The sequence below is a fragment of the Sciurus carolinensis genome, chromosome 5 (genome assembly GCF_902686445.1).
Source record: "Sciurus carolinensis chromosome 5, mSciCar1.2, whole genome shotgun sequence".
NCBI lineage: Eukaryota > Metazoa > Chordata > Mammalia > Rodentia > Sciuridae > Sciurus > Sciurus carolinensis.
In genome coordinates, this window is record NC_062217.1 from 90,203,320 (window position 1) to 90,227,221 (window position 23,902).

Genomic DNA, 23,902 nt, shown 5'->3' on the forward strand with positions numbered 1-23,902 from the left:
TGGTTTTCTTCAGAATCTTTAGGGCGATGTTATCTAGTTATTAGATGGTACTTGGACTATATCCATATCATGTGTTTTTAACACACTCTCTCTCTAGGCTTCTTTTAATTTGTCTAAAAATACATTAATAAACTAAATAGGCACTCATTAGCTGGATTAAGATGTTTTGGACCTTTTAAGAATTCAGGCCTGGAGAAAAACACACCTGGGGAGTGAAGGTGAGGGTGTTCATGGATTTAAAGGTACAGTTCCTCTTTCTTTCCTGTTTGTGTACTTCTTCTTTCTGTCCTTATTTCTTCTGTCCTACCTCATTCTCAGCTTCTCAACCTCTTAGCACTTCTCAAATCAGGATGCCCCAAATGTTAGAATTGCCTCTGTAGGTCTTCCAAATCTGGTTACTATAATTCTTATTGTTTTATTAGACATTGATGCCTTCAAACAACTTAAAAAATAAAAATTAAAAAATTTAAAAAATTTTTTAAATTTTTTAATTTTAATATTTTCATCTGGTTATTCTCAGGGTATGTTTAGGTGGTGAACTGGCCAGGGGAGAGTTGAATTTAATGACCAAATTTCTCGTTTTTTGTTTTGTTTTGTTCCATTTTGCAGTTTGGGGGATGAACTCAGGAGTGCTCTGTCACTGAGCTATATCCTCAGCCCTTTTTATTTTTATTTTGAGACAGAGTCTCACCAAGTTGCCACAGCTGACCTCAAACTTAACGATTCTTCTGCCTTGACCTCCTGAATAGCTGGGATTACAGGCAAGCATCACCATGCTCAGCTTCTCATTATTAGAAGCAGAACTCTCAAATACATTTTCACTGCCTTATAATGTTCTAGATGGGTTTCCTTTCAGAAACCAATGATCTATTCAAACCACTTATTACTATGAAGCATCTTTTTTCATTAAATTGAAGTTGTATTTTTACCACATATCAATGTATTATATATACTTAGATGCATCTCTGAGTTACATCCTTTTGTATAACTTATCTATTTGTTTATTTCCATGAAATTCCCCATTTGTCTTATTTTCTAAGGTTTTCTTGACTGTTCTTTTTTTTTAACTTTTATTTATTTTATCATTATCTTTTTTTTGACAGTGATAAATATTTAAAAAAATTTTTTTCATACATGTGTGTAGGGTAATAACATCTGTCTCATTCTAACATCCTTCTCATCCTTCTCACCCCACCCATCCCCTCACTCCCTTCTGTACAATTCAAAGTTCCTTCCTTTTTCCCTACGCACTCCCCACTATGGATCAGCATCCACTTAGCAGAAAAAATATTCAGCCTTTGGTTTCTGGGAATTGGCTTTTTTGCTTAGCATGATACTCTCCAACTGCATCCATTTGTCTGCAAATGCCATAATTTCATTCTTATTTTTAAGGCTGAGTAAAATTCCATTGTGTATATGTACCACATTTTCTTTATCCATTCATCTGTCAAAGAACTTCTAGGTTGGTTCCATAGTTTTGCTATCGTGAATTGAGCTGCTGAAAACATTGATGTGACTGCATCACTGTAGTATGCTGATTTTAAGTCCTTTGATTATAAACCGAGGAGTGAGACAGCTTGGTCAAATGGTGGTTCCATTCTAAGTTTTCTTAGGAATCTCCATACTGCTTTCCAAAATGGTTGCACCAATTTGCAGTCCTACCAGCAATCTATGAGTGTACCTTTTCCCCCACATCTTTGCCAACATTTATTGCTCCTTGTATTATTGATAATTGCCATTCTGACTAGAGTGAGATGAAATCTTAGAGTTGTTTTAATGTGCATTTCTCTAATTGCAAGACATGAACATTTTTTGATATATTTGTTGATCAACTGTATTTCTTTTGTGAAGTGTCTGTTCAGTTCCTTAGCCCATTTATTGATTGGGTAATTTTTTTTTTTTGGTGTTAAGTTTTTTAAGTTCTTTATATATCTTAGGAGATTAGTGCTCTGAGGTGGGTATAGTAAAGATTTTTTCCCATTCTATAGGCTCTCTCTTCAAATTATTGATTGTTTTGAGAATAAGCTTTTTAGTTTGAATCCATCCTATTTATTGATTCTTAATTTTACTTCTTGTGCTTTAGGAGACTTGTTAAGGAAGTCAGGTCCTAAACTAACATAATAACGATTTGGGCTTACTTTTTCTTCTGTTAGTTGCAGGATCTCAATTCTAGTGCCTTAAGTCTTTGATTCACTTTGAGTTGAGTTTTGTGCAGGGTGAGAGATAGAGGTTTAATTTCATTTTGTTACATATGGTGTTTTCCCAACACACATTTTCTCCAATGTATATTTTTGGCACCTTTGTCTAGTATGAGATTACCATATTTATGTGGGTTTGTCTCTGCATCTTCTATTTTGTACCATTGGTTTACATGTCTATTTTGGTGCCAATACCATGCCATTTTTGTTACTATTGACCAGTTTAAGGTCTGGTAGTATGATGCCTCCTGCTTCACTCTTCTTGCTAAGGATTGCCTCGACTTTTCCTGGGTCTCTTATTTTTCCAAATGAATTTCATGATTGATTTTTCTATTTCTATGAAGAATATCATTGTGATTTTAATAGGAATTGCTTTGAATCTGTATAGCACTTTTGGTAGTATGACCATTTTGACAATATTAATTCTGCCTATCCAAGACCATGGGAGATTTTTCCATTTTCTAAGGTGGTCTTCAAGTTTTTAATGTGCTGTAGTTTTCATTGTGGAATTCTTTCACCTCTTCTGAAGATTGTGTCCAAAGGTTTTGTTTGTTTGTTTGTTTGTTTTTTGAGGGTATGGTGAATGGGGTAGTTTTCTTAATATCTCTTGCAGTGGTTCATTGCTTATGTATATAAATGCATTTGATTTATGGGTATTGATTTATATCCTGTTACTTTGCTGAATTCATTTATGAGTTCTAGAAGTCTTCTGGTGGAATTTTTTGTATCTTCTAAATATAGAATCATGTTGTCAGCAAATGGTGATAGTTTGAGTTCTTCTTTTCCTATTTGTATCCCTTTAATTTCTTTCATCTGTCTGATTACTCTGGCTACAGTTTCAAGGATGATATTGAATAGAAGTGGTGAAAGAGGGCATCCCTGACTTGTTCCAGGTTTTAGGGGGAATGCTTTCAGTTTTTCTCCAGTTAGAATGATGTTGGCCATGGGCTTAGCATAGATAACTTTTACAATGTTGAGGTATGTTCCTACCATCCCTATTTTTTCTAGTGTTTTGAACATGAAGAGGTGCTGTATTTTGTAAAATGCTTTCTCTTTGTCTCTTGAGATAATCATATGATTCTTGTCTTTAAGGCTACTGATGTGATGTATTACATATATTGATTTCCATATGTTGAACAAACCTTGCATTTCAGGGATGAACCCCACTTGATCATGTGCACTATCTTTTTAATATATTTTTGCATGCAATTTGCCAGAAATGTATTGAGGATTTTTGCATCTTATGTTCATGAGGGATATTGGTCTGAAGTTTTCTTTCCTTAATATGTCTTTACCTGGTTTTGGTATCAGGGTGATATTAGCCTCATAGAATGAGTTTGGAAGGGTTTTCTCCTTTTCTATTTCATGGAATAATTTGAGGAGTATCGGTGTTAATTCTTTTGATACATAGAACTGGACTGAGAATCTGTCTGGTCCTGGGTTGGTAGGCTTTTGATGGCATCTTCTATTTATAACTTAAAATTGGTCTGTTTAAATTGTATATGTCCTCCTGTATCAGTTTGAGTACATCATTTGTCTCTAGAAATTTGTCAGTGTCTTCAAGTTTTCCTATTTTATTTGAGTGTAAATTTTCAAACTAGTTTTTATCTTCTGTATTTCATTTTTATCCATCCTGATATTTCCTTTTTCATCATGAATTTTAGTAAATTGTTTTTTCTCTCTTTCTTCTTGTAGTGTAACTAAGATTTTATTTTTTTCAAAGAACCAACTTTTGTTTTGTCAATTTTTTCAATTGTTTCTTTTGCTTCAATTTCATTGATTTCTACTCTAATTTTAATTAATTCCTGTCTTTGACTGCTTTTGGTGTTGATTTGTTCTTTTTTTTCTAGGCCATGGGATTAATATTCTATCATTTATTTGTTGACTTTTTATTCTTTTAATGAATGAGCTCAATGCAATGAACTTTCCTCTTAGCACTGCCTTCATAGGGTCCCAGAGATTTTGATATGTGGTGTCAGTGTTCTAATTTACCTCTAAATATTTTTTATTTCATCCTTGATTCCTTCATTTATTCATTCATCATTCAGTAGCATACTGCTTAGTCTCCAGGTGTTTGAGTAGCTTATATTTTTTATTATGTTGTTGTATTCTAGTTTCATTCTGTTATGATCTCATAGAATGCAGGGTTAATATTTCTATCTTTTTGTATAGAAAATTCTTTAGATTGCCCCCTTTGCAGCATAACATTTGGTCTGTTTTAGAGAAGGATCCATGTGCTGCTGAGAAGAAAGTGTATTTACTCCATGATGGATGAAATACTATATATATATATATATATATATATATATATATTATATATATAAAGTCTAAATCATTGATTGTATTATTTAATTCTATAGATTCTTTCTTTAGTTTTGTTTGGAATATCTATCCAGTGGTGAGAGAGTGTTAAAAGTCGCCCAGTATTACTGTGTTGTGATCTATTTGATTCTTGAAATTGAGAAGGGTTTGTTCGATGTATGTAGATGCTCCATTGTTTGGGGTATATATATTTAAGATTGTTATTTCATGTAGGTGTATGATTCCCTTAAGCAGTATGAAATTTCCTCCTTTATACCTTCTGACTAACTTTGGTTTGAAGTATACTTTGTCTTATATGAGGATGGAAACCCCTGCTTGCTTCTGCAGTCCATATGAATGATAGGTTTTTTCCTCAACCTTTTACCTTCAGTCTGTGGATGTGTTTTCCTAGGAGGTGAGTTTCTTGAAGACAGCATATTGTTGGGTCTTTTTTTTTTTTTTTTTTTTAAATACAATCTGCCAGTCTATATCTTTTGATTGATGAGTTTAGGTCATTAACATTCATGGTTATTATTGAGATATGATTTGTATTCCTGGTCATTTTGGATTATTTTTGGTTTTTAACTTGACTTGGTTTCTCCTTTGATTGACCTTTCCTTTAGTGTAGTTCCTTCCTTTACTGGTTTTCATTATTATTTTTTTCATTTCCTCTTCATATAAAATTTCCTCTGGATATAAAATTCTCAGTTGGCACCCATTTTCTTTCAGAGCTTGATACATGTTATTCCAGGACCTCCTGGCATTGAGGGTCTGGGTTGAGAAATCAGCTGAGAGCCACTATGGTTACTCCCCATATACAATTTGATTTTTTTTTTCTCTCGCAGCCTTTAAAATTCTATCCTTTTTCTGTATATTAGTCATTCTCATTATAATGTGTCTTGATGAGGGTCTGCTGTAATTTTGTACATTTGGAGTCCTGTAAACCTTTTGTAGTTGATTTTTCATTTCATTCTTTATATCGGGACGTTTTCTGATATGTGTCATAGAAAAGATTGTGTATTTCTTAGGTTTGTATCTCCATGCCTTCGTCTGTTCTGACAAATCTTAAATTTGGTCTTTTCATGTTATCCCATATTTCTTGGAAGTTCTGTTCATGGTTTCTTACCATCTTCTCTGTGCAACCAATTTTATTTTCAATAGTATATATTTTGTCTTCATTGACTGAGGTTCTGTCTTCCAAGTGGTCTAGTCTGTTGGTGATACTTCCCATTGAATTTTTAATCTGGTTTATTGTTTCCTTCATTTCAAGGATTTCTGCTTGATTCCTTTTTATAATCTCTACCTCTTTATTGAAGTCATCTTTCACTTCCTGTATTTTCTCTCCAATACCATCCTTTATTTCGAAGATCAATCTATGTATTTTCTAAACTCCCGTCTGTGACATTTCTTCTACTATGTTTTCTATGGTTTCTATTGTTGGAACATCTTGGTTTGTTTGAGGCACTTTGTTCCCTTGTTTCATGTTGTTTGTGTGTCTTCTCATCTAGTGGTACGGCGATGAGTCAGTATGGATTCTACCCTGTAGAATTTTAGTGTCCCTGAAGGTTTCCAGTATCTCACCTCTAAAGGGGAGACCAATATTAACAGCACCCAATGCAAATTACATACCACCTTAATTGAAAGGCAGAGGGTGAAGAAAAGGAGGAAAGTCTCAAATGGAAAATTAAAATGATTGCTTCCATTGGCTTTCAGAAATTTTCTCAGCTTCCCTTCTCCACCAATAGGTGGGGTTGTCTGAAGTTTGATGTTAGCTCCAGTGCAGTGGGTGCTGGAGCAGTTTAGTGGGTAAGCTGATAGCAAGATGACCTCACACCATCTTACAGTCTTCCCACCTGTTGTAGCTGGTCCCTTCTATCTGGTCATACTTCAGAACTCACTAAACTGGCGAAAGCCCAGTTTTCTCCCATTTCTTCATCCTGTGCTGCCCCTGGGTAACTGCCCCTAGCCTCCAGCTTTACACAAGCTTGCCAGACCCAGACTGGCCCATGCAAACCCAGCTGTATTGTGATGGACCTGGGCTTCAGCTTCCTTAGGCCCTGTCTTGCTGCAGTTACAAGATCTCAGTGTCCTTTCAATTTGTAGGGAGACCACCAGGCATACACTTACTCAAAAGAGTGACCCTGCAAAGAGGCAGCCAGGCACCCACTACCACACCAAGCAGAAAGATCTCAGGTGCAAACAGACCCGCATGTACCCTAGTATATCTCCAGACCCGGGCCTGAGTCCCCAGACCAAGGTGGCCATGCCCTGAGATGACATTTCTTCAGATTTGTCTTATATCCTATATTGGAAAAGATCAATCCAAATGGCAAAGTATACCTGAGTCAAATTTATGTAAGTTATTCCAATTTCACAGTATTATATCTTTCTTTCTCTCAATCTAGTCATCCTTATGTCTGTTTTCCCAGCATTGCCTCTGGGTCATCCATCTCTAGCCTGCAGTGTAGACAGGGTACTTTACTACCAACAGATTTTTTTAAATGATTTGAAAACATCCAGAAATGTAAACTCCAAGCAGAAATACTGCCCACATTTTGTATTCAATTCTCTTATTATAAAATATATAATTTTCTCTTCAGAATGAATGGCTTTCCCCCTACCACTAAGGGCAGAATTACAAAGAAAGCACTGACCTTCCAGGAATGGTGATATATGCCTGTAATCCCAGTGACTCAGGAGGCTGAATGGGGAGAATCACGTTTCAGGCCAACCTGGGCAATTAAGTGAGACCCTGCCTCAAAATAAAAAGTATAAAAGACTGGGAATGTAGTTCAGTAGCAGAGCACCCTGGGGTTCAATCCCCAGTATTGCAAAAATAAAAACCAAAAAGCAAACAAGCAAGAAAGCCCCATTGACAGAAGGAACTTAAACAAATCCAACAAATCAGAATGAAATTTAGTAAGATACAAACCAGAAAGTCAGGGTTAAATAACTGGTTTTGACACAGGGAAATTAAAAGTCTTCTTCATGCTTCTTGCCTTAATTTTCTTACATATATAGTACTGATTTTTCTTAATAGCAAGAACTTTTAATTTTACTTCACATTTATGTATACATATGTGTGTATACATGATTAATGCAAAATTCCTTGATACAAATGTAAGATATAGATGAAATATTAGAAGAATTATGTAAAACAATTTTTAATATTTTCAATATTAAAAAACCTACAAATAAAAAATCCATAAAAAAGAAAGTTGAAGAGTAAGCAAAGGATAGAAAATCCACCAATGTTACTCACATTTCACCAGTTTTAAATGTTTTCATTTGTCTATCATTTGGACATGTGTGGTTTTTATCACATTGTGTAAATTCATGTATTCTACCACCACGCTTAAGATATGTAACAGTCAGTTCCATCACCTCAAGGACCCTTGCTGTTGGCCTTTTTTTTTTTTTTTTTTTTTTTTTTTTGGTAGGGGCTCTAACTCATGGCCTCATACTAGGCAAGTGCTACATCACTGAACCATATCTCCAGAACCCCTGTTAGCTATTTATAGCTATAATCGCCTCCATTCTGATCCTGTCATTTCCCCCACCCAACACTTGCAACCACCTCCTTAATCCTGGCAAAGATTAGTCTATTTATCTTCTTTCAAGGTTACTATAAAAAAGGACTCATATAATATTTAATCTTTTGAGATTCATTTTTGGACCTCCCCCATGTCCCCCACCCTCACCATAATTCTCTGGGGATTCATCCAGGTTGTTTCTGTATCAGTAGTTTATTCCTTTATGTTAAATAGTATTCCATATTATGGATGTGCCACATTTAAACCATTCCTCTACTGAAGGGCCTCTGGTTTATTTCCGGTTTTTGGCTGTTAAAGATAAAGCTGCTGTAAACATACCACTTTACATTTCCACTAGCCAGTTCATGTATAATCTACTTTTTCTTCTTTCTTTCTATTTCATGGGGTTACCACCATTTTTGTCTTAGCCATTCAATAGGTGTGTAGCAATACATCATTTGTGGTTTCAGTTTGCATGAAAATCTTTTCATGAATGTATTTGCTGTTTGCATATTCTCTTCAATGAGGTAGTTCTGTCTTTGAACTGTAGAGGAAGAATAAATTTTCCTTCAACCCCCATATATTCTTAATTGGAAATGGGTCCCTCTAACTAGACACAGATTAACCAAAGAAAAGCAAAAATTTATTAACATGTATATTTTATATATTCATGATGTTTTAGTCAGCATTTTCATCGTCTGACCAAAAGACCTGACAAGAACAATAGAGGAGGAAAGTATTTTGGCTTGTAGTTTCAGAGTCCATAGATGACTTGATAGCTCTGGGCCTATGTGAGGTAGAACATTGTGGCAGAAGGGCATGGTGGGAGAAGGCAACTCAGGACATGACCACCAGAAAACAGAAAGAACTCTGCCCACTAGGGACAAAATATAAAATCCAAAGGCATATAAAATCTGTGACCTATTTCATCCAGTCACATACTGCCTGCCTACAGTTACCATCCAGTTAATCCATATCAGTGAATTAATGCACTGATTAGGATAAGGCTTTCATAACCCAGTCATTTCACCCCTAAACTTTTTTGTATTGTCTCACACATGAGCTTTTGGGCACACCCGATAACACATGGAGCTACCCAAGTTGTATCTCATAAAGAGTCGAGGTGGTTTTGAATTCCAACTTTTACAGTATCTTCAACAGAGAACAGTAATTTCTTAGAAAAGTGAGAAGACAAAGGAAAAGGGCTTTGAATCTACAGGGGCAGCAACTTGTGGGAAGGCAAATAACTGACTAGTTATTAAAACTTGGTAATTTTGATGCTTTTAGCACCATCTCTCAGTTGATAATGTTCTAAAATTGTATCAGTAGTTAATCTTTATTTTCTCTGAAAGAAGGGGAGATAGGATGTCTTTGGGAAATCTGTGTCCTGCTTTTAAGCAAATGGAAGGCAGAGAGCTTTCTAGTATCTGATTCTTAACTGCCTTGAATTTAACAATCTTCTTTATTTGAGGGTAACATATTTCTGATCTCTCACATTACCATTTTCGAATTGGATTTTGCTCGTTGAGCTTATTGTTTTAGTTTAAAAGTAGGATTTATTCAAGTGAGAAGAAAAGAGACAGTACTCCCACAGGGCAAGAGGGGACCCTAAATTGATTAATTTTAAGAGTTCTTTGTATATTTTAGATAATAATCTTTTGTCAGATATGTGATTTACAAATATTTCCTTCTGGTGTATAGTTTTTAGGTTTTTTTGCATTATAGTTTTTTTGTAGTTTGTTGTTTTGAATTCAGAGGCACTTCATTACTGAGCTATACTCTAGCCCTACCCCTTTTAGTTTTTTTATTTTGAGGCAGAAATAAGGGTCTTGCTAAGTTACCCAAGCTAGCCTCAAACTTGTGATCCTTCTGCTTCCTCAGCCTGCTGAGTTGCTGGAATTGTAGGTAGATGCCACTGTGTCCAACTAAGTCAGAATCTGTTTCTGATGTTGTTTCATTTTGTATTTGCTTGTTTTGGCAGTGTTAGGGATCAAACCCAGGATCTTGTGCATGGTAGGAAGTGTTTAGTTTTGATGAGGTCCAATTTATCAATATTTCTTACTTTTGTTATTGAGTCTTTAACTTTTACCTATCAGTGTTTTCCCAAGATTTTCTAGGTTTTTTTTTTTGCTAAAAAATTTTATACTCAAAGTACTTTATCCATTTTAAGTTAACTTTTATATAAAATATGAGGTTTGGATTGAGGTTCAGTTTTTACCTATGGATGTATCATTGCTATAGCATCATTTGCCAAAATTTTTTTTCAACAAAGTAATGAAAATTCCATCGAATTTTCCTATTGAAATTTAGAGTAAAAACATTGAACTACTTTTGTACCTTCATCATAACTCACTTGGGCATATTTTGTGTGGTCTGTTTCTGGGTTATTTTCTGTCTTCCGTTGATCTGTGTCTATCCCTCTACCATGAATGCACAGTGGTGATTTCTGTAAGTCTTAATATTACATAAAACAATCCTTTTACTTTAGTCTTTTTTTCAAAATTGCTGTGTCTTCTATATGTCTGTTTTTACAAGAATAGCATCAAGATACTTGTTTTAAGGATATTTAAAATATTTACTTAATGACCTCATCTTTTTTTTTTTTTTTTTTTTTTACGTTTACATAGGGTAATGATGTTTATTATATTTTTCCCCACCCCTCCCACCCCTCCCACCCCTCCCACCCCTCTTTTCCCTCTACACAGTCCTTCTTTCCTTCATTCTTACTGCTCTCCTTAGCCTAACTCGAAACCTAACCCTAAACCTAATGCTAGCCCGTCCCACCCCCCATTATATGTCCTCATCCGCTTATCAGCGACATCATTCGTCCTTTAGTTTTTTGAGATTGGCTTATCTCACTTAGCATGATATTCTCCAATTTCGACCATTTGCCTACAAATGCCATAATTTTATCATTCTTCATTGCGGAGTAATATTCCATTGTATAAATATGCCACAGTTTCTTTATCCATTCATCAACTGAAGGGCATCTAGGTTGGTTCCACAATCTGGCTATGGTGAATTGAGCAGCAATGAACATTGATGTGGCTGTATCTCTGTAGTATGCTGATTTTAAGTCCTTTGGGTATAGGCCAAGGAGTGGGATAGCTGGGTCAAATGGTGTTTCCATTCCAAGCTTTCTGAGGAATCTCCACACTGCTTTCCAGAGTGGTTGCACTAATTTGCAACCCCACCAGCAATGTATGAGTGTTCCTTTTTCACCACATCCTCGCCAACACCTATTGTTGCTTGTATTCTTGATAATCGCCATTCTAATTGGGGTGAGATGAAATCTTAGGGTAGTTTTGATTTGCATTTCCCTTATTACTAGGGATGTTGAACATTTTTTCATATATCTGGTGATTACTTGTACATCTTCTTCTGTGAAGTGTCTGTTCATTTCCTTAGCCCATTTGTTTATTGGATTATTTGTATTCTTGGTGTAGAGTTTTTTGAGTTCTTTATAGATTCTGGAAATTAGCGCTCTATCTGAGGTATGGTTGGCAAAGATATTCTCCCACTCTGTAGGCTCTCTCTTCACATTTCTGATAATTTCCTTTGCTGAGAGAAAGCTTTTTAGTTTGAATCTATCCCAGTTGTTTATTCTTGCTTTTATTTCTTGTGCTATGGGAGTCCTGTTAAGGAAATCTGATCCTGAGCCAACAAGTTGAAGATTTGGACCTACTTTTTCTTCTATAAGATGCAGGGTCTCTGGTCTGATTCCGAGGTCCTTGATCCATTTTGAGTTGAGTTTTGTGTAGGGTGAGAGATAGGGGTTTAGTTTCATTCTATTGCATATAGTTTTCCAGTTTTCCCAGCACCATTTGTTGAAGAGGCTATCTTTTCTCCATTGCATATTGTTGGAACCTTTGTCTAGTATGAGAAAATTGTATTTATTTGGGTTTTTGTCCATGTCCTCTATTCTGTACCATTGATCTACCTGTCTATTTTGGTACCAATACCATGCCGTTTTTGTTACTATTGCTTTGTAGTAGAGTTGAAGATCTGGTATTGCAATACCCCCTGCTTCGCTCTTGCTACTGAGGATTGCTTTAGCTATTCTAGGTTTTTTATTCTTCCAGATGAATTTCATAATTGCTTGCTCTATTTCTGCGAGGTACATCATTGGGATTTTAATTGGAATTGCATTGAATCTGTATAGAACTTTAGGTAGTATAGCCATTTTGACGATATTAATTCTGCCTATCCAGGAACATGGGAGATTTTTCCATCTTCTAAGGTTTTCTTGAATTTCTTTCTTTAGTGTTCTGTAGTTCTCATTGTAGAGGTCTTTCACCTCTTTTGTGAGATTGATTCCCAAGTATTTTATTTTTTTCGATGCTATTGTGAATGGGGTAGTTTTCCTAATTTCTCTTTCTGAAGATTCATCACTTATGTATAAAAATGCATTGGATTTATGAGCATTGATCTTGTAACCTGCTACTTTACTGAATTCACTTATGAGTTCTAAAAGTTTACTGGTGGAATTTCCAGGTTCCTCTAAATATATAATCATGTCATCAGCGAACAGGGATAGTTTGAGTTCTTCTTTTCCTATTCGTATCCCTTTAATTTCTTTGGTTTGTCTGATTGCTCTGGCTAGAGTCTCAAGGACGATGTTGAATAGAAGCGGTGAAAGAGGGCATCCCTGCCTTGTTCCAGTTTTTAGGGGGAACGCTTTCAGTTTTTCACCATTTAGAATGATATTAGCCATGGGCTTAGCGTAGATGGCCTTTATAATGTTTAGGAATGTTCCCATTACCCCAATTTTTTCTAGTGTTTTGAGCATGAAGGGATGCTGTATTTTATCAAATGCTTTTTCTGCATCTATTGAAATAATCATGTGATTCTTAACTTTAAGTCTGTTGATATGGTGAATGACATTTATTGATTTCCGAATGTTGAACCAACCTTGCATCCCTGGGATAAAACCCACTTGATCGTGGTGCACTATCTTTTAATATATATTTGTATGCGATTTGCTAAAATTTTGTTGAGAATTTTTGCATCGATGTTCATTAAGGATATTGGTCTGAAATTTTCTTTCCTTGATGTGTCTCTGTCTGGTTTAGGTATCAGGGTGATATTGGCTTCATAGAACGAGTTTGGTAGGGTTCCCTCCTCTTCTATTTCATGGAATAGTTTGAGGAGTATTGGAATGAGCTCTTCTTTAAAGGTTTTGTAGAACTCGGCTGAGAACCCATCTGGTCCTGGACTTTTCTTTGTTGGTAGGCTTTTGATGACCTCTTCTATTTCATTGCTTGAAATTGGTTTATTTAAGTTGTGTATGTCCTCCTCGTTCAGTTTAGGTAGTTCATATGTCTCTAGAAATTTGTTGATGTCTTCAAGGTTTTCTGTTTTGTTGGAGTATAGATTTTCGAAATAGCTTCTAATTATGTTTTGTATTTCACTCGTGTCTGTTGTGATGTTTCCTTGTTCATTCCGAATTTTAGTAATTTGAGTTTTCTCCCTCTTTCTCTTTGTTAGTGTGGCTAAGGGTTTATCAATTTTATTTATTTTTTCAAAGAACCAACTATTTATTTTATTAATTTTTCCGATTGTTTCTTTTGTTTCGATTTCGTTGATTTCGGGTCTGATTTTAACTATTTCCTGTCTTCTACTACTTTTGGTATTGGTCTGCTCTTCTTTTTCTAGTGCTTGAGCTGTAGTGTTAACTCGTTTATTTGTTGATTTCTACTTCTTTTTTTGAATGCACCCCATGAAATAAATCTTCCTCTAAGTACTGCTTTCATAGTGTCCCAGAGATTTTGATATGATGTGTCTTTGTTCTCGTTTACTTCTAAGAATTTTTTATTTCCCTCCTGATGTCTTCTGTTATCCATTCATCATATAGTCTCCAGTTATTGGAGAAGTTTCTGTTTTTTATTCTGTCATTTATTTCTAATTTCAATCCATTATGATCTGATAGAGTACAAGGTAGTTTCTCTATCTTCTTGTATTTACTAACAGTAGCTTTGTGGCATAAAATATGGTCTATTTTAGAGAAGGATCCATGTGCTGCTGAGAAGAAAGTGTATTCATTCTTTGTTGGATGGTATATTCTATATATGTCCGTTAAGTCTAAATTGCTGATTGTGTTGTTGAGATCTATAGTTTCTTTATTCAATTTTTGTTTGGACGATCTATCCAGTGGTGAGAGAGGTGTGTTAAAATCGCCTAGTATTATTGTGTTGTGGTCTATTTGATTTCTGGAATTGAGAAGGATTTGTTTGACGTACGTGGATGAGCCAATGTTCGGGGCATAGATATTTATGATTGTTATGTCTTGCTGATTTATGCTTCCCTTAAGCAGCATGTAATGTCCTTCTTTATCCCTTCTGACTAGTTTTGGTTTGAAGTCCACATTATCTGAGATGAGGATGGATACTCCAGCTTTTTTGCTGTGTCCGTGTGCATGGTATGTTTTTCCCCATCCTTTCACCTTTAGTCTATGGGTGTCTCTTTCTATGAGATGAGTCTCTTGCAGGCAGCATATTGTTGGATCTTTCTTTTTAATCCAATCTGCCAGTCTGTGTCTTTTGATTGATGAATTCAGGCCATTAACATTCAGGGTTATTATTGTGATATGATTTGTATTCCTAGTCAATTGACTCATATTTGTTTTTGACATGATTTGGTTTCTCCTTTATTTGGCTATTCCTTTAGGCTAGCGCCTCCTGTTGCTGATTTGCATCGTTGTTTTTCATCTCTTCCTCATGGAATATTTTGCTGAGAATGTTCTGTAATGCTGGCTTTCTTTTTGTAAATTCCTTTAGCTTTTGTTTATCATGGAAGGATCTTATTTCATCGTCAAATTTGAAGGTAAGTTTTGCTGGGTATAAGATTCTTGGTTGGCATCCATTTTCTTTCAGGGCTTGGTATATGTTGTTCCAGGCCCTTCTAGCTTTTAGGGTCTGGATTGAAAAATCTGCTGATATTCTTATTGTTTTCCCTCTGAATGTAATTTGATTCTTTTCTCTCGCGGCCTTTAAAATTCTGTCTTTATTTTGTATGTTAGGTATTTTCATAATAATGTGCCTTGGTGTGGGTCTGTTGTAATTTGTATGTTTGGAGTTCTATAAGCCTCTTGTACTTGGTTTTCCATTTCGTTCTTCAGATTTGGGAAATTTTCTGTTATTATTTCATTGAATAGATTGTTCATTCCTTTGGTTTGTTTCTCTAAGCCTTCCTCAATCCCAATAATTCTCAAATTTGGCCTTTTCATGATATCCCATAGTTCTTGGAGATTCTGTTCATGATTTCTTACCATCTTCTCTGTTTGTTCAACTTTGTTTTCAAGGTTAAATATTTTGTCTTCAATGTCTGAGGTTCTGTCTTCCAGGTGTTCTATCCTATTGGTTATGCTTTCTATGGAGTTTTTAACTTGGTTTATTGTTTCCTTCATTTCAAGGATTTCAGTTTGGTTTTTTTCAGTATCTCTAACTCTTTATTGAAATGATCTCTTGCTTCCCGTATTTGGTCTTTTAACTGTTGATTGGTGCGATCATTTAATGCCTGCATTTGCTCTTTCATCTCCTCCTTCAATGCCTGCATTTGCTCTTTCATCTCCTCATTAGCTTCCCTGATCGTTTTAATTACGTACATTCTGAACTCCCTTTCTGACATTTCTTCTGCTGTGCTGTCATTGGGTTTTATTGATGTAGTATCTAGGTTTGTTTGGGACATTTTCTTCCCTTGTTTTCTCATAATGGTCAGTTGTCAGTGGGACCCTGAGATATTGCAGTTTTCCACTATTGGCTTATAGTGTCCCAGTAGATTTCCAGTGTATCACCTCCCAGCCTTCAGTAGCCTGATGTCTTGGAGGAATCTGATAAAGCAGCTCATTCGAAGAATACTGCCCCTAGCCCCCTACTGGTTCCACGTTTTGGAACTGGCTCTGTGCGGAAATGCTCTCACTGTGGGCCTGCACCGTGCAGCTGGCCGTGTGGGAAGAGCCCACTGCCGGAGTGTGGAAGACTACCTTGGGAAGACTCAAGCTGCCCTGCCCGGCTCTGCTAAGCCACCTCTATCTGGGCCTGCCACCCGGGCCGAGCTTTACCCAGTGGGCAGACTCACCCGTGGCTCCACTTCAGTCCGAGTCTCTCAATGCCTCCCCTTCTTAACTCCTGGGTTGTGGAGCGACCGGGGGTGCAGTCTCCCTCTAGGCCGCCATCTTGGATTGCCCCGTGAAGAGAGCCCGCAGCCGGAGTGGGCAGAGCCGCCTGAAGAGGTCTCCGGCTGCCCTGCCCTTATCCCTGAGGCTGATTGCAGATCGAGGCTCTCCGCTGGTTCTTTGCAGGAGTACACTGCACTGCAGCGGCTCCGGGACTCGGAGCCTGCTCTGTTCAGACAGGCTCTCACTAGCGGGCCAGTTCTGTTCCGAGAACCTGGAGAAGCTGGCTGTGTGGGCGGGGCCCACCGCCGGAGTGCGCAGGACTGCCTGTGGATGACTCTAGCTGCCCTGCCCGGCTCCGATAAGCCACCTCTATCTGGGCCTGCCACCCGGGCCGAGCTTTACCCAGTGGGCAGACTCACCCGTGGCTCCACTTCAGTCCGAGTCTCTCAATGCCTCCCCTTCTTAACTCCTGGGTTCTGGAGCGACTGGGGGTGCAGTCTCCCTCTAGGCCGCCATCTTGGATCGCCCCGTCCCTCATCTGTTTTTGTTAGCAAATATCTTTCTTTCCCTTAATTTGCATTACTTATAATCTTACTTCAATCTAGTCATTTATTCAGCAACTTTTTATAACTGTTCTATATTTTTTACTGAATATTGTTGAATTGCAAACTTTTAAGGAAGAAGCTATATTTTAAGTAGCTCAAATGGAATGTGAATATTTGGTATATAGCTGAGTATTAGTTCACACTGGTGTCTTCTACTGTAACCATTTGGAGCATTCTAGCTTTTTTCCCTTGCTTGTCTATAACCTCCCACTGCAATAATGAGAAATCTGGCTACTGCCATGCATCTTTCATTTACTCATTTGTTCATTTCTAACATAAATGTGTAAGCACATTAGTTGTTAACCCTCAAACTCTTCATTCTTTCCATTAATTTTTGATTATAAATTAAGGAGATAGAAACATTTATGTGCAGTTTTTTTGGTAGACCGAAGTTTTGAAATGAGTTTTACACTGGTAAGAGTTATATGGTAAGACTGTTTAACTTTGTAAGATACTACTGAACTGTCTTCAAGAGGTGCTGTATCATTTTGCACTCTTACCAACTGTAAATAAGAATTCCTGTTGTTCTGCATCTGAACTTGAAATTGATATTGCATCATTTTGGATTTAACCATTCTAATAACTTTTATTTTTTAATGACAAACGATGTCCAACAACTATTCATGTTTATTTGCTGTCTCTGCATCTTTGGTGACATGTCTGTTCAGATCTTTTGCCCATTTTTCAAGTAAGTCATTTGTTTTCTTATTGAGTTTTAAGAGGTTTTGGCTATATTTGGATGAAACATATTTATTAGATGTGCTTTTCAAATATGTTCTTCCAAAGTGTGACTTGTCTTTTCATTTTTTAAGTGTATTTTGCAGAGTAAATTTTGCATTTGGTGCTATAAATTTCCCTTAATGCACTGCTTTTTCCATACCTCATTAATTTTGATAAGAGATAGTTTCATTTTTATTCCATTTTAATTTCATTTTAATACTTTAATACTTTAAGATTTCTTTTGAGTCTTCTGTAATCTCCAGGTTATTTATAAGTGTGTTGTTAGGTTTTCAAGCATTGGGGGGTGTTTTAAGTTATCTCTTGCCTATTGATTTCTATTTAATTCCATTGTAGAATGAGAATACATTTTGTGTGATAGCTAATGCTTTACGTTTTTTAAAGTGTGTTCTATGGCTCAGAATATGGTCTAGGTTGGTGGAATGTTCCATGTGAGCTTGAGAATGATAGAATGTGTCCTGTACTGTTTTGAATGGAGTACTGTATGAATGTCAGTTAGATCAGTTGATACACTATTCATGTCTTTTATCTGCTTACTGATTTTCTGCTTACTTGATCTATCAGTACTCACAGATAGGTGGGTTGAAGTCTTCAACTGTGATGTAGATTGATCAATTTCTCCTTTCATTTCTTTCTGTGTTTTCCTAATGCATTTCAACAGTCTTATTAGATGCATACTCTTTTAGATTGCATTTTCTTATGACTTTGAATCCATCTAATGAGTTCTTAATTTCAGACACTATGTTTTTTATCTCTGGTGTGCCCATTGTGTGTGTGTGTGTGTGTGTGTGTGTGTGTGTATGTGTAAGAAGTCCCCAGGATCATCCTATGTGCAGTGAGTCCCTAGAATGACTCAGCATATAGTCATTCTTAATGGCTGGGATTTAGTACATATAAAAAGGATATAAAGCACAATGAGTAAGATTTTAAGAGCTTTCTACCTAGAGTGAACTCTTAAAGAACACACTTAAGTTCTCTAGCAGTGACACATGAAATGCATACCAGGGAAACCCGAAGACACTTGGGACCCAGAGTTTTTGTTGGGGACTGGTCACATAGGTAATGTCTGTTTAGTATTGTTGTCAAAAGCTTGGTCTTTGTCCTTGATGCCAATCTAATAACAAGGACACGATTTTGAGAAGAAAGACAAAGAAGATCTGTTGCTTTGCTAGCAAAAGAGAAACATAGGGGACTTGTGTCCCAAAGGCTGTGATTCTGCCAATCAGCAGGAACAGGGAGTTTTAAAGAGGTGATTCATAGGCTACGTTCCACATTCCATGTTGTCTTCAGTTGTAATTTACTTGTTAATTTGGGAGATAGTCATTTCTGAGATCTTCTGGTACCATTCCCAAAGTCTGGATTATTTTTTTCCTATGGTGGGTGTGTACCCAGGGACAGATAACTCTGCCCAGGATGGGGAAGAAAGGTAATCCTGTTTCCCCTGAGATTAGCGGGAGCAGGGAGAGGGGAAGAGAAAGAAACATGTCTTTTTAAAAAATAAGTTGCAGTAGCACAGCAGCAAGGGTTATATTCAAAGCACAAAGTGAACCACTGTTACAGTATGTTCCAAAATTCTAGACTCTCAGAAGGAAAGCACATGTGTAGAATAAACTATATTGTTTGCATAAGCAGTTCAAGCTCAGTGGGTTGATCTTTTCAGGAAATGATAATGAAAACTCTCCTGAAATTTAAATTCCCAGATACATCAAAGGGTGATCCCTGTAGCAGATCTTTCAAAGGACATTAGTATCTACATTCTTAACCCTTTTTCTACACAACATAATTCATTTTTCTGTTGAACTTTTACCATTCTCATATTTTTTAAAATATTTTCCTCTTTTTATTGGACATATCCATCATAATTTATATTGAAAGTCTTGTTTCTTAATTCCAGTATCTGGGTCACCCATGAATCTGCTTTTCTTGTTTTGTTTTGTTTGTTTTTCAGATTGAACCCAGGGTATTGTGCATGTTAGGCAAGAGCTTTTCCTCTCAACTACAGCTGTAGTCCTTTTAAAAATTTTGTTTCGAGACAGGATCTTGTTAATAAGTTGTCTAGGCTGGCCTCAAACTTGCCAGTCCCCCTGTGAGCCTCCCCTAAGTGACTGGGATTATAGGTATATGCCATCACATCTGACTGGGGTGTCTGTTTTTATTCTCTTTTTCTCTTGGTCCCTGTTATTTCACATACAACTAAATTTTTTTACTGACTGTCAGACACAGTGCTTAAGAACAAAAATTCTTGGAGACTCCAGAAGATGATCTTTTCAAGCAGAGAAGATTCATCCTTTTCTCTGGTGGGCAGTTAGACTGTAGGGCAGTCTTTCCAACTAATCATGAACTTCTCTTGCTCAGGGCCTATGCCATATTCATTGTAATCTCACTGTTTATTTTAACAACTTCAGATGTTACTTCCTGATTAAAATTAATATGGTAATGTAAAGGAAAAACATGTTCTCTGTTGACTTTGTTTACACTGCCAGTTCCTGCAATACCCATCTTTTTAAGTATTCACATGTACGTGTCTTAATGAGGTCATAAGCACTTTGAGAACAGGAATCATGTCTTATTTTAGCATCAGTAATATTTATAGCAACTAGGACAGTTCTAAGCTCTTAGTGGAACCTCAATTTTTGCAAAATATTTTATATTATTCTATGTAGCAAAGCATAAAAGGAAGCATTCTATCCTTTTTATGTGAATTTTTTCTATACCTTTTCATTCTGACCACTTCATATATAAAGGGAATATTCTCTTACAGGAGCAAGTATCATTCAAGGATGTGTGTGTGGACTTTACCAAGGAAGAATGGAGTCTGCTGGACCCTTCTCAGAAGATACTATACAGAGATGTGATCCTAGAAAATTATAGTAACCTTGTTTCAGTTGGTAAGAATTTTTTGTTTTAATGTGGTTACCAATTGCATGCACTTCTTTGTTGCTGACAGTGAACAGTGAAAGCCCTATAGTTTTCTGTTTTAAAGCTTGAGATTCAATACTATGAGATGACTGATCTTTTTAGGCTTTTATGTAAAGATTGTATTCTTATCCTTTGGTGGTTGGTTCATCTGATCACTCCTGAAGCTGTGTCTTTCTTTTCCTTCCTTTTTGCAGAGTCCCCAGAGCTAAGCTATTTAGTCCCAGCCCTGTGTTATTTTGTCTTAACAGGGTATTGCATTACTAAGCCAGAAGTGATCTTCAAAATAGAGCAAGGAGAAGAGCCCTGGATATTAGAGAAGGGATTCCCAAGCCAGTGCCACCCAGGTGAGTTAGTGAATTTATAGGCAGATAAAAGTCAGAGGAAGTTAATCTTAGGTTATTGGTTTAGGATTTGGAATATTGAAATATTTTTCAGAAATTTCTATTTTTAGTCCCAGACCTTTGAAAATGACCAAGGACCACATCCTATTATCTTAATCACTCTTCTGTGTGTCTCTCGTACTCATAAATGCTTTTTTTTTTCTTCAACATTTTAGAATGCTTTATTATACTCATAATCAATAGTTGGCTTCATCTTAGTTTTTTGTTGTTTTGTTGTTAGTTTATCTTTTATAATCATTCATCTCTGTTTTCTTTGGACATCTTTTGTTAGCTGGTGTATATTCATGAACTACTTTCATATACTCATTTGACAAAAACATAATGATGAACACTCCCTCTGATCCAGTTATGTTTTAGGTAATAAAAGAATGATGTCCTGGTATCATAGAGCTTATATTACGTGAGGGACAAACAATATGTTGGGTGGTGGTAAGGACTGTGAAGAGAGTTCACCCAGGGTCAGACTAGATCATGGTGGTATACGTTATTTAGCAAGGAGATCAGAGAAAACTTTTTGATGAGGTTCATATTAAACAGGAGATTTAATATTAAGTAAGAGTACCAGCTCTATAGATTGATGGTATTCCAGGCAGAGAGAACATCACAGTGCCATATCTCTCAGACAAGTGTGTTCTTGGACTCTTTGGGTAATAATAACAGTGTGTGTGTGGAAGCTGGTGGGTGTGGAGGAGGCTAGTAGGAGGTGAGTAGTAGCATGTGCCATGGTAGATATAATAATTTGATTTTTGAGGGATGTGAAAAACCCTGTTTATCTTGAGTAAATGTCAATCAGATTAAATCATCAGATCTGATTTACAGTTTAAAAGGATCTCTGACTTCTGTGTGGTGACTGTACTGAGTGGGGTGTTAGTAGGTGGGCATGAGCAAGAGAAGAAATACTAGTTAGGAGGCTATCTTATACTCTAGAGGGGAGTGGGTAATGGCTAAGACTATGCTAGTCATACTGAGACTTGGTAGGTATCTTGAAGAGGGGGTCATAGTATTAGCTCTCAGAGTAAGAGAGAGAGGGAGGAGTCCAGCTTGACTCCAATGATTTGTTTCAAGCAACTATATAATTTAGGGAGTCATTTACTGAGATAGAGAAAATTATTGAGGAGACATGATGAGGAAGTTATTACAGATTTAATTTTGGAAAGGAGAAGTTGGAGATAACTATTAGAATCTGAGGTTGGATATGGTGCTAAGTGTGGAACACCTGGTTGAGGTACCCATTTGAAAGGCATCAATTTTAGATGCTGTTAAAGCAAAGATTAAATCTAGAACAGAGATTTACAGAATCACTTTTTGTAAAAGACCAGATAATAAAAGTGTTAAGCCTAAAAAGCCACATGTCCTGGTTGCTGCTATTCTTTTTCTTCTGTATGTTCCTCTGTTGTCTCTCTTCCTTCCTCTCTCATTCCTTCCTTGTCCCACGTCTCTGCAGCTTCTTCTACCTTTTGCCCTTTAAAAACCTCTAAAGACTATTTCCTTGTGGTCATTGTTTGTCAGCCCCTTTTCTTGAGCATAGTTGCATGTAGGTGAGAATCCTGATACAATACTATTTTTTGAAGGCATTAAATCCATTAATTTGAAGAGATTGAGAAGGAACAACTTGAGCTTCACAAAAACCACAGAGCCTGTTTCCCAGGAGTTAAATACAGTACATTCTACCTTCTACTACTGCCTTAAGTGGCAAACATGGGATCCCTATACTATACCTCGTCATCTCTTACTGGTCTTTCATACTCATTTTTCTTTCAAAACTACCTATATCTCTTCACATTCTCATTTTTCACTGATAACAGTTGAAAGCAGAACAGTGTCTCTCAGTGTCTCTGAGTGTTCTCATTCCTGACTTGGTCCAATTCCTAATTCTCTCTTCTCTTCTCTTCTCTTTTCCCTTTCTTTCTTTCTTTCTTTCTTCCTCTAAAGTATTCAATTTATCTTTCACTAGCCTGACAAAGTAGTCTATAGAAATAAATGAAATTATAGCCTCTTTTCCTTGACTGTTATAATGTGGTTATATTTTACCTAGCTTACATTTCTTTCTTTCTATACTAAACCTCATACTATCCTGTGTCTGAAATTGTGTTTAATAAATGTTCTCTCATTTATCTAAATACTTTTTCTTATTTACTTTTCCTTTTTTCAGATAATTAATACCATATGTGTAAAATGTTTAGACACTGCGTAGTACATGGTAATGTCTTAAGTCATTGTTATTATTTCACTTGTTTTAAGTTAGAACAATTTTTGCTGTTAATAGACCATATTTTGTGACACTACCCCATCAGTGGTTGTAGTATTAAAACTCAGACTATTGCTTAGGGTTTCTTTCCCTACTGAGATTTTGTTCTCCCCAAAACAAGGGCTTTTCTACTTTTCCTAATTCTGATATTTTGGAAATTTTTGTTGATTTAGGAGAAACCTTTTTTTTTTTTTCCCATCCATTCATAAAGCACTCTATAGTACTCTTTCTAAGTGCATATTCTCTTATTTCGTTCAGTGTATAACTCATTAAGTAGAGTTTGGAAATAATTCACATGCACGTTGTTTTTTTAAGAATCATTTCAGCAGAAACAAGACTTGTAATACCTGCCAAGAATTAGACCCCAGTCACAACAGTGGCTTAGCATTTTGCAGGGTATTTTATGTCACAGTGAATTATATGAACAATAGCTTCTTCTAAGAATAAAGCAGGTATAGTCTTAACATGGTAGGGCTGTTATAGATATTTTTTGCTTCATTCTTTTATTATTACTGTTGTTGTTATTTTAATGAAAAAAAAATAACATTTCATTGAAGGATATCTAGGTTCCAAGAAGTGCCAAGGCTGGATTGCCTCTAATTGTAAGAAAGATGTGGTTTTGGGAATGAGCAGTTTATAAGAGTCTGATAACTAGGTAGAATGCACAGATATTTTTTGTGAACTTATGGAATGTTGGTTTGAATATTTAATGTGAATCAGCTCATGTAAATTTTTGTTAGCTTACTTTGTTTTTGCCAGGATAATAATTTGTCTCTGTTTGTCTTTGGGACAGTGGACTTCATAGATATTTTTATAACATGTGATTAACAATGAAGTATATAG

The 23,902-nt window shown here is 36.3% G+C and overlaps 1 protein-coding gene across 1 annotated transcript in view; it reads left to right on the plus strand.

Moving 5' to 3' along the window:
- Window positions 1-23,902, plus strand: part of Znf248 (zinc finger protein 248) — a 41,980-nt gene that overhangs the window by 11,747 nt on the left and 6,331 nt on the right. The window contains exons 3-4 of the mRNA XM_047552261.1: window positions 20,253-20,379; window positions 20,659-20,754. Coding sequence (XP_047408217.1) covers window positions 20,253-20,379; window positions 20,659-20,754 — 223 coding nt within the window. The remainder of the gene's footprint in view (window positions 1-20,252; window positions 20,380-20,658; window positions 20,755-23,902) is intronic.